The 11,842-nt window shown below is 43.6% G+C and overlaps 1 protein-coding gene across 4 annotated transcripts in view; it reads left to right on the top strand.

Moving 5' to 3' along the window:
- Window positions 1-7,889: 7,889 nt before the first annotated feature.
- The window catches only part of rnf10 (ring finger protein 10), a 32,348-nt gene continuing 28,395 nt past the window's right edge, over window positions 7,890-11,842 (top strand). For all 4 annotated transcript variants that reach the window (XM_080208453.1, XM_080208452.1, XM_080208451.1 and 1 more), the window contains exon 1: window positions 7,890-8,330. In XM_080208453.1, the coding sequence (XP_080064579.1) occupies window positions 8,237-8,330 (94 nt within the window). In that variant the 5' untranslated portion in view covers window positions 7,890-8,236. The remainder of the gene's footprint in view (window positions 8,331-11,842) is intronic.

Raw genomic sequence — 11,842 nt, 5'->3', positions numbered from 1 at the left:
AGCATAAAAGGGGAAAAGGTCACTGAGATGGTTGGGACAGCAGTGATTAAGTTGGCAAAGGATTGATTACCGCCAATCTGAACTGGACATGTAACAGTATTGGATAAGATGGATGAGTTTGCTAATGCACTCTTGTGATAACAGGAGACATTGTTAGATGGGATAGGAACTTAGGGCACCTCGAGCCAATAGGAGAATGTCAACACATAGATGGGACAGGGACCACCAATTAGGAGAGAACATCACATTGCAAAGCCATCACAATGCTTGTAAAAAAGGTATAAAATGTGCTGTAAATCTATGTGAGGTGTGCCTATTTCGCTAGACACCCGGTCTTGCAAGAACGTCAAATAAAATCTTGCTCCTTCAGAACTTGACTTGACTAAATTGTTTAACTGTGAGCTGTGTTTCTCACAATTGGGGGCTCGTCCGGGATCCTAACATCCCTGGTAGGGAGGTTGCCGGTGGCAACTGGGAAGACGCGTCCCGTTCCAAATTGAACGGTCCCAGGTGCTCATCGGTGGGCTTCTCTGCCACTGACTGTTAAGAATCCTAGGAAAGTTGTTCTGAACGAGTAAGTGGGATACGATAGGCACCGTCGTGTGGTCGGGCAACGCTGTGCACGGACCAAGGTAAGAAAAGTGACTTTTAAGTATTGCCTTGGCGACCGGGTCGTGGTCGGTAAACCATGGAAAAATGGGGGTAGTTGGAAGAAGTCCCCCGGGAAAGGTGTCAGGATTGGGGCCCCAGGTAACATCCCTCCAGAAAGTCCGTTGGGAAGGATGTTGGAAGGTTGGAGCACTAGTAGCTGTACTAGGGATAAAAACAAGACGACAATGAGAGGATATTGTTGTCTTGTTTGGGTGAAAGAAGCAATCCGGAGTCCGTCTGTCTTCTGGCCAAAGTACGGATCGGAGGAGGATTGGGTTTGTCATATTCTTAATGAATATGTGAGATAGAAGCAGCCGGTGTCCCAGAAAGGAATTGACTATGCAAGTTGCTGGATAATGTTAATTTCGGGGCTGCGGGGGAGGTTATGTGATGAGGAAGCAGAAAGAGTAGAGAGAAGTATGTCAGTGGAACTGGGAACCCTGACATAGGCTTTTACTGAGGTGCGGGGTGAACGCTAATAGCAGTTATGTATTTGGAATTGTGCATGACTATATGACTGTTTGAGAGAGAAGGGGATTTGTCACGGCATGGGGCACCCAAATCAAACAGGTCAAATTTATTAGAGGCCAGTGAGCTCCCACCAGTAAAGGGTTAAAAAAAGAGACAAGCAGGCTGACTCTGTATGGTACAGAGAGAGAGAGAGAGAGAGGGTGTAACTGTGTAATTGAGACCCTCAGGTGATGTAATAGATATAGCCAATCAAAGTGAATTGCTTTAAGTTTAATAAATTAGGTAGGGATCAGACAGAGATTTGAATTCTGCCAAGTGGGAAAGGTGGCATTATATTGCATCTTAAAGTTGTGAGGAGAGATAACCATTTAGGCAAACAGTAGATTTGATTTTGTACTTGCCTGTGTTGGTTACAAAGGCAGAGCTGTAGAAATAATTAAACATGTAGATTGCACATTAGAATGCTTTCAGTATTTCTTCGTGCATCTGTGTTCCAAGTGATGTTTTGTTTTATTGTACCAGAATTGTAAGAATGTGCAAGGGTCTTGATTTAGTGAGGATATTTAAAGGTGATAAAAATAAATCTTATTTTGGATTTTCTGAATCAGGCTTTTGTTAAATAAACTGCTGTACTTTGACTCACAATTGGATTCAGAGGTATCTTTACCTACAAGAATTGGTGCTGAAACCTGGGATCTGTTTACGGGTCCGGTTGAATGGCCACAACCGGAGCTCCGGAATAGATTACCGAATTTAAGGGAGTGAATCAAAGTACAGTAGGTGCTCATCTGTGATGAAAGAGTGTGAGTGTGTGAGAGGTCTGAGCTGAGCACGTGCAGATAAGGAGGTGTCTGTCTTTACACCCAGCCTTAGACCAGTTGTTAAGAGGGGTAGCCCCCTATGCGAAGCTCAGAAGTTTGAAGTGAGTGTAAAGGCTAGAAAAGGATGCCTGGGATGTGATGTTCAGATGAGAGTAAGAAAGAATCTGTCTGAGAGATCGCCGGAGTAGAAGGGAAAGCCGGCTTAATAGTGTGAGCTTAAGGGTGTAAGCCCACGAGTGTAAGCGGTGGTACGGAGGGGACTGATCACCCCTGATAGGTATCACCGGACTGTGATAAGAGCGACCTAGGGGTGGGATCCATTTCACCCACTAGATCAACAATGGAAATGATTGGGAAAAAAAAGGACGGAACTAAGATAATTGGAATTCTCTTAGTTTGAATTAATTAAACAGGTTTAAACTGGATTAATTGAACACATCTCAGTCTTGGGTAAAAAATTGGGCTGACGACAAGGAGAGAATTGAAACGTCAGAATCACAGATTAGAGAGTTAGAAAAGAGAAACCAAACAAAGAAAATAGCAGTATTGTTAATACATCAGTTAGCTGGACTAATTGAACAAGTAGTCACTTCCACTAAGAAGTGGAGTGGGGATAAAAAAAAATTCAGAAAATAGAAGGGTGGAGTGAGAAGCCACTTGATGAATTGTTAAGAGAAGCACAGAAGGTATTTGTGAAGAGAGATAATGAGACAGAGAAACAGAATGCAAAGATAATGGTAGCGACCGTAGATGAGATTGTGAGAAAGAGGGTAAATCCCCTAACTGAGGAAAGGACACGAGGGTATCAGTATGTTGAACGGAAGGTGCGCGGAAGTAGAAAAGGTGGGGCACTAAAAGGTGGGGTAACACAAAAAACCCAAAAGGGGTGTTATCACTGTGGAATGGTTGGACATTTTAGAAGACAGTGCCCTGAATTACAAAGAGAAGAGAGGGTAGTGCCTCTCATGAGTATGGATGAAGATTAGGGAGGTCAGGGGTTCCTACCCCCGGGAATCCACCGGGAACCCTTGATAAATCTGCAGGTGGGTCCCCAACAAGAAGATGCGGTGTTTCTGGTGGATACGGGGGCCACTAGATCCTCTCTGAATTATATACCGAGAGGAATAAAGTTAATCGATAAAAAATTAATGGTATCAGGAGTGAAAGGGGAAGGTTTTACAGTCCCCATGTTTGAACCGATTATGCTTAAATATCAGACTGAGCGGATAGAGGGTCAACTCTTATACATACCAGCAGTTGGCAGTAATTTATTAGGCAGAGACTTAATAATTAAATTGGGTTTGGCAATTGGAGTAGAAAAGAACCAATTAACAGTAACCATTGGCAGTATTAACAGACGAACAGGAACAGCAAATAGACCCGATAGTCTGGGCAGGGGAGGAAAACCGAGGGGGATTAGACGTTCCTCCTCTGCAAATAAATTTAAAACAAAAGGAGAGACGGTGTGTGTTAAGCAATACCCTATACCTTTGCAAGGAAAACAAAGATTACAGCCAGTAATTGAAGGATTGGTTAGAGATGGACTGTTAGAACCCTGCATGTCCCCTTATAATACCCCTATATTGCCTGTAAAGAAGCCTGATGGAACGTACCGCCTGGTACAAGACCTAAGGGCCCTGAATCAGATAGTGCAGACACGACACCCCGTTGTCCCTAATCCTTATACTTTATTAAGCAAGATTCCTCCTGATCATGGATGGTTCAGTGTAGTAGACCTAAAAGATGCATTTTGGATATGCCCACTGGTGGAAGAAAGTCGAGACTTATTTGCTTTTGAGTGGGAAAATCCTATCACAGGACGGAAACAACAGTTCAGGTGGACAGTGCTCCCACAGGGGTTCACAGAGTCCCCAAATCTTTTCGGTCAAGTCTTAAAGCAGGTGTTAGAAAGATTTAAAAAGCCTGATGAAATCACGTTACTACAATATGTAGATGACCTACTAGTAACAGGAGGAGGAAAGGAAAAGGTAATAGAAACCACAAATAGCTTATTGAATTTTCTGGGACAACAGGGATTCAGGGTGTCAAAGAAAAAGCTGCAGTACGTAGAGAAGGAAGTTAAATACCTTGGACACCTAATCAGTGAGGGAAGGAGAAGAATAGATCCAGAAAGAATACAAGGAATCCTAGATCTAAATATACTACGGACTAAAAAAGAACTTAGGAGGTTCTTGGGATTAGTAGGATACTGTAGATTGTGGATCAAAGGGTACGCACAGAAAACTAAACAACTATATTTGAAACTGTTAGAAGAAGAACCTAATGTTTTAGAGTGGACAGAGGATCTAAGCTGATAATAGAAACGAAACTCCCTTGGACTAAGTGCTTACCAATAGCGCTTTTGCGTATTTGTACACCTCCTCGAAAGGATTTGGGTTTATCCCCCTATGAAATGCTATTTGGACTGCCTTATATGGGGACAGTCGGGGAGTTACCGGTTCCTGAAATGAATGATCAATTTGTAAAGAAATATATACTGGGCCTGTCCTCCTCGATATCTTCCCTTAGGAAACAAGGATTATTGTCGCAGACTCCAGCCCTCGACTTCACGGTACATACAATTCGACCGGGAGATTGGGTCCTGGTAAAGTCATGGAAAGAAACTAAGCTGCAACTGGAATGGGAGGAACCATATCAAGCACTCCTAACAACTGAGACAGCAAGCAGGACTGCTGAAAAGGGGTGGACACATCATACTAGAATCAAAAGGACTGGTAAAACCTCCAGATAATTCCGACACATGGAAGGTCGAACCAACTGAAGAACCTTTAAAGCTGAAATTTAAAAGACTCTAAATAATCAATTTCTAGTAGCGGCGTGAGCGCGGGAAAGAAACTGTTTTGAATAAGTTCTCTCTTAAAAGGTAACGAGAAAGGGATAGAATGGAAGGGGTAACCTGGATAATGCTTTCCTTCCTCTTGTCTCAGAAAGTACTTACAAGTATGGGATATAATTCAGATAAATTAGAAAAGGAAAGGAAAAATACTATAAGCTCAATTACGATTCTGGATCTCCCTACAACACAGGTGGTAGAAACTGACCTATGTTCTTTGGTAGTGTGTGGAGATCTGGTGAGCCAGCGAAAATATTCGGTAGAATCCTTACAATTTTATGCTGATGGAAAATATCCTTGGGGTGGACACCCTTCCATAATATCCCTTCATCAGAAAAATATGCAGTCCAGATCAGAATGCTTAGATAAGAAATGCAATCCTATATATATAAAACAATAAAAGGGACCAAATGGACCGAAAAAAAAATAAACGGTCCAGTTCTAGATCCTAAAAACCTCTCCCGGTACTCCATAGCTGGTGGACCCTTCCTTACGGTTAATTGGACCAGAGACTATCAACTGCACCAGGCAGTATTTAGAATCAGGGTAAAGGAGGGAGGAAAAGACAGCAAATTGAAATGCTGTTTCCGAATCTATGTAGATAAAAATTTGAAAACACCCGACCGAAATGATCAGGTTCCCCAAAATGACCCAAGGGCAGTAAGAATGGTAGAAGTAAACAACCTAAAACAAACCCTTGAAATAGAGACTGGGTATGAGGAGACCAATGCCTGGGTAGAATGGATCAAATACACTGTAAAAAGCTTAAATAAAAGCAATTGCTATGCCTGTGCGTCTGGGAGGCCAGTGGCTCAAATAGTACCCTTCCCTCTGGGATGGAAACGCGACAGAAGAGGTGTGGAGTGCATGTTAGCCCTGTATCAAGAAAAGGAAGCATGGGGCAATCCGAACTGCACATCCCTATCCCTGATGTTCCCTCCCGTGGAAGCAAAGAACTTAAAAACTCCCCCTCAGTTTCTCACTGCTGTTGTGAATCACACTTCATGTGTGAACCGACAAGGGGCAGAGTTAACTCATAATATGGGGGAGTTAGAATCATGCTCAGAGATCAGGAGCATTACAGAGAACGGAATGGGAGGGAACTATTCATCATTGAAAATCCCCAGAGCAGATATATGGTGGTATTGTGGAGGAAGGGTACTGAGGCCAACTCTACCCCCCCAGTGGAAAGGTACATGTGCAATTGTCCAATTGGCTATACCATTTACCCTGGCATTTGAAGAATCGAAAAAGATAAGGAAAAATAAGAGATCAGTGATAGGAATTTCTTTTGATGAAAAGATATATCTAGATCCCATAGGAGTGCCTCGGGGAGTCCCGGATGAATTTAAAGCTCGAAATCAAATTACAGCTGGGTTTGAATCCTTGTTTTGGTGGGTGACAATAAATAAGAACGTAGATTGGATAAATTATATATACTATAACCAACAGAGATTCATTAACTAAACCAGGGATGCTGTCAAGGAGTTGGCGGAACAACTAGACGCCACTAGTAGAATGGCGTGGGAAAATAGGATAGCCTTAGATATGACGTTAGCAGAAAAAGGAGGTGTATGTGTAATGTTGGGGGGAAAGTGTTGTACCTTTATCCCAAATAATACGGCTCCTGATGGCTCTATAACCCGAGCCTTACGAGGACTAACAACCTTAGCAGAGGAAATAGCAGAAAACTCTGGGGTAAACAACGTATTCACTGTCTGGTTAGAATCCTGGTTTGGAAAATGGAAAGGAATGGTGGTGTCAGTACTAACTTCCTTAATAATAATGGCGAGGATATTGATAACCGTGGGATGTTGCATAATCCCCTGTGTAAGGGGACTTGTCCAAAGGCTTATTGAAACAACACTAACAAAGAAAATGTCTACGGTAGATCATGGAGAGAGAATGAATTTATTGAAAATTGGAAATGAACTGGATGATGAAGTAAATAAAATAGCAGAACAAATGCTCCAGGAATTTGAAATGTGAAGATGGATGGATGTGTCAACAACAAATTAAAAAGAAAAGGGGGGAATTGTGAGCAATAGGTAAAGATGTTGTTAACACATATATTTGTAGAGCATAGAGAAATAGCTTGAAGTTAAATAGATTGGATATAGTTAGGCATATTGATAACCCACTTTATGGAAACAACTGTGAGTTTAGTCACAAACATAGGACATAGGGTTCGATGCTGCTAACACAGCAATAATTAGGGATAATAAAAAGACTGCCTGTAATGTAGAGATAACATCAGAGATGTGATATGCAGTGAAGCATACACCACATCCTGCAGGAATGTAAGAGGCCCACGTTATAAAAAGCAAATGGTCTGCAAGATGTGTTGTTTCTACAACTAAGCATAAAAGGGGAAAAGGTCACTGAGATGGTTGGGACAGCAGTGATTAAGTTGGCAAAGGATTGATTACCGCCAATCTGAACTGGACATGTAACAGTATTGGATAAGATGGATGAGTTTGCTAATGCACTCTTGTGATAACAGGAGACATTGTTAGATGGGATAGGAACTTAGGGCACCTCGAGCCAATAGGAGAATGTCAACACATAGATGGGACAGGGACCACCAATTAGGAGAGAACATCACATTGCAAAGCCATCACAATGCTTGTAAAAAAGGTATAAAATGTGCTGTAAATCTATGTGAGGTGTGCCTATTTCGCTAGACACCCGGTCTTGCAAGAACGTCAAATAAAATCTTGCTCCTTCAGAACTTGACTTGACTAAATTGTTTAACTGTGAGCTGTGTTTCTCACATTAATATTACGAAAAGTCACTGCAGTGCATTTGTGATGTGTCTATACCCCGGCCTTGCTCCCACTCCCATAACTAGCAATGCTCTGTAATGTTGGGTCACCAGTGTAAGAAGGGGGCTGACTGTGACGGATATCATCACGTGATCAGCGAAAGCTGCCTGTCCATTGGCTGCCCGGGGGGGCAAACGACTCGCTTTGGGCTGCGGGTGGGTGGAATAAAACTACATTTCCCGGCGTGCCGCGTGGCAAGTGCGCACGCGCCGAACCTGTCACCAGCCTCTATAAAAGCCGCTTCGATCCGGGTCTCGAGCTTACTCACTGGCGACTCGTCGCCATTTCGGAGCGGCGTTAGGAACAGGCGGGCTCGGCCTTAACCAAACCGTCAGGGGCGCGGCGCGGGGGTGGGGGCCAAGTGATAGAGCTGGACCCTCTCCAACTCCACTTCAACCGGCTTGTTTCAAGCCAGCTTCGTCCCCCACCCCTTCCCGCACACACACACACACACACTCCCTCCTCCACCCGTCTTCACTTTCGCCATCTTTAGATTGGTCACAATGCAGAGGTCGCCATGATGAAGATTAAAGTTAGGCCCAGTTACGCGATGCCCTGTGGAAAATCGGTTGGCCCAACCAGCCCCGTCGTTCCCATCGAGCTGCTGGAAGCTGATGCTGGAAGATCCAGACATGGAGAAGAAGTCTGCTCGCTCAGCTTCGGCCGGACCCGCCAAGGCGCCGCCCTCCGACAGTAAAGCCAAGCAAGGTAAGGAAGGGTACTATTTACACTGAGTGTTTACATGGCGAATCAAAGACGCACCGAACTCTCCATTCTCCCCCCCCGCCCCCCAACCATGAACTATCACTCTGGGTAGGATATTGGCGCTTTGTTGTATGTTGCCAGATGGATCACACGCTCATCTTGTTGTCATAAGCTCTATTTTCAAAATACACCCAATTTGTTATGTCAACTCATTATAGTAGCAGTTTATGAGGGGTAGATCGTTAAACTGTTATAATTTCACTAAGATCGAGCCAACCCATCAGCTGTCTCTGCTTTTCCCTGCGTGTCTTCCTTTCTACTAGCCCACTTCACCAAATTCCCTTTAATGTTCCTCCCCTTACTACCCTAGCCCTGAAGTTGCATCTTTCTCTTTCTTTGTCCTCTTATCCACTCAACTTGCCCAGGAGAGGGTGGCACAGTGGTTAGCACTGCTGCCTCACAGTACCAGAGACCTGGTTCGATTCCTGGCTTGGGTCACTGTCTGCACGGAGTCTGCATGTTCTCTCCTTGTCTGCATGGGTTTTCTCTGGGTGCTCCGGTTTCCTCCCACAATCCAAAAGATGGGCTGGTTAGGTGTATTGGCCGTACTAAATTCTCCCTCCGTATACCTGAACAGGCATCAAAGTGTAGTGGCTAGGGGATTTTCACAACTTCATTGCCGTATTAAGAACGTAAGAAGTAGGAGCAGGAGTAGGCCATCTAGCCCTTCGAGCCTGCCCCGCCATTCAATAAGTTCATGGCTGATCTGAAGTGGATCTGTTCCACTTTCTCCCCATAATCCTTAATTCCCTTGTTGATCAGAAATCTACCTACTTGTGACTTAATATATTCAATGAGGTAGTCTCCACCACTTCAATGGGCAGAGATTCACCACCCTTTGACTGACGAAGTTCCTCCTCAACTTTGTTCTAAACTGCCCACCCTGCTATTTTGAGGCTGTGCCCTCTAGTTCTGTTTTCCTTTCTAAGCAGAAAGATTCTCTCTACCTCTACCCTATCTAGCCCCTTCTTATCTTGTAAGCCTCTATAAGATCCCCCCTCAGCCTTCTAAACTCTAACAAGTACAGGCCCAGTCTATTCAATCTCTCCTCATAAGCTAACCCCCTCATCTCTGGTGTCAGCCTGGTGAACCTTCTCTATATGCCCTCCAAGGCCAATATATCCTTTCGCAAATAAGGGGACCAAAACTGCACACAGTATTCTAGTTGCGGCCTCACCAGTGCCTTGTACAGTTGCGGCAAGACCGCCCTGCTTTTATATTCTATTCCCCTCGCTATAAAGGCCAACATTCCATTCACCTTGATCACCTGCTTCACCTGCAGACTGAGTTTTTGCGATTCGTGCACAAGGACCCCCAGGTCCCTCTGCACTGTAGCATGCTGCAGCTTTTCACCTTTAAATAATAATCTCTCCTACTATTATTTCTGCAAAAGTGGATAACCTCACATTTGCTAACGTTATACTCCGTCTGCCTAATGTAAGCCTACTTGCGACCAATAAATAAACTTAAAACTTTAAAAGGTGACCTCTGTGCCCTCGGTCCTATTCCCACTGAACTGTTGACCATCTTTTCTTTGTCTAGTTTTGTGAATGATCTCTTCAGGGACTGTTGTAAAATCTGCCACTATTATTGCTTTTGTCACTTACAGCCCTCCCACCTCCAAAAAAAACCATGATTTCTCCACCTTTGCAAGCTACAGTCCCATCATGAACCTCTCTTCTGGCTCCAAAGTCCTTAAGTGTTGCTTTCCAAATCTGTTCCAATGTTGATTGGAACTTGTGTCTGAATCCTTGTGATCATGTTTCCACCTCTGCTGAAATGCAGAAGTGGCTTTTACCAAAGTCACGTATGTCATCTTGTGTATTATAATTCAAGTCAGAAGTTCCAAATATATTTTGAAGTCCACCTGGGTAACTTTGCAATTTGAATTTGGCTAGGATTAGCACGAGATGTTTCACTTCAGATATTCAAATGGCCCACTTGACAGCTTTAATCAAACAAAATTTATTTAAGAATACAGTTGACAGTTAGCAATGACTCTTATCAATTATAGACAAAAACCAACCATGATATTTTATAAACATTAACTATTTGAAATGTTCCAAGCAAACCTCCTTAAAGCACACTCTTGCCATAGGTTTAAGAACATAAGAAATAGGAGCAGGAGTAGGCCATCCAGCCCTTCGAGCCTGCCCCGCCATTCAATAAGATCATGGCTGATCTGTCGCTGCTCAGTTCCACTTTCCCGCCCTCTCCCCATAACCCTTAATCCCCTCTCCTATCAAAAACCCATCAACCCGCGTCTTAAAAATATTTAGCGAGGCAGCCTCCACCACTTCAATGGGCAGAGAATTCCAGAGATTCACCACCCTTTGAGTGAAGAAGTTCCTCCTCAACTCCGTTTTAAACTGCCCCCCTTTTTATCTTGAGGCTGTGCCCCCTAGTCCTATTGTCCTATTTTTTGAGCGGGAAGAGTCTTTCCACCTCTATCCTATCCATCCCATTCATCATCTTATACGTCTCAATGAGATCTCCTCTCATTCTTCTAAACTCTAACGAGTACAAGCCCAGTTTATTCAGCCTCTCCTCATATGTTTAACACATAAGAATGCTCACATGCTGCTGGAACTTAGTCCTTTGGTTGGAGAATTGAAACTCTGACGTCCCAGCCTAGTAACTTGTAGCAGCCTGCGATAAGAGGTAATGCTGCTGCTGGGTTTTAGCCAGCAAGCCGCTTCAAGAGACAGAATTCTCACTCCAGGAAGGCAAGAAGACCGGCTTCCAGCTAGTCAACAGAATTTGTAATACCAGGGAGAGCGAGAACCTGCCTGCAACTTGAAAACCAGGCAGCTTCTGACTCTGAACCAAAACGGAAAGCGAATCCTTGGATTCTTTGACTTGTCAATCAATCTTCCCCCTTAAAAATTCAAAAGGTTGTAAAAATCCGGACATTGCATGAAGCCCAGAGTAAGAAAAACAAAATCCCATTTAAACCAACAATAAAAGGACTGCTAAGTAGGCAGCTGGTGCCACAACGAGAGGCTCACATTCTGCAGAGAACATGGTTTTTAAAAAACATTTCTTACAGGCGCACTAGTGTCATGTGTGACAGTGATAAAGATGAACTTTCCCTTGTCCTCCTCAACCTGTCAACATGGTTGACCAGCATCCTTCACCAACATGGTATCACTGTTATCTAGCTGAGGAGGACTGCTCTCGAGTGATTGCAGTTTTATCTTAGCCAGAGAACCACTTGCAACTGTTTTTTTTTCAGTCTCCTGCACTGTTATCCTTGTTCCTTCAGGATCTATTCTCTGCCCTCTTGTTTCTCTTATACTGCTGCCCCTTGGTGACATCAGTTGAAGGCAGTGTTAAGTTTTCACCTTTGTGCTGATCAACACTCAGCTCTCCTTGCCACCACTTCTCTCAACTTTATTGCTGTTAAATTATTAAAATGATTATTTAAAATAAGTAGATAATGAGCAGAAATTTTC

This window comes from Carcharhinus amblyrhynchos, chromosome 20, assembly GCF_965287045.1.
Source record: "Carcharhinus amblyrhynchos chromosome 20, sCarAmb.v2.hapA, whole genome shotgun sequence".
Taxonomy (NCBI): Eukaryota; Metazoa; Chordata; class Chondrichthyes; order Carcharhiniformes; family Carcharhinidae; genus Carcharhinus; species Carcharhinus amblyrhynchos.
The sequence above is the reverse complement of the archived record's forward strand: the minus strand, read 5'-3'. Positions and strand labels throughout refer to the sequence as shown.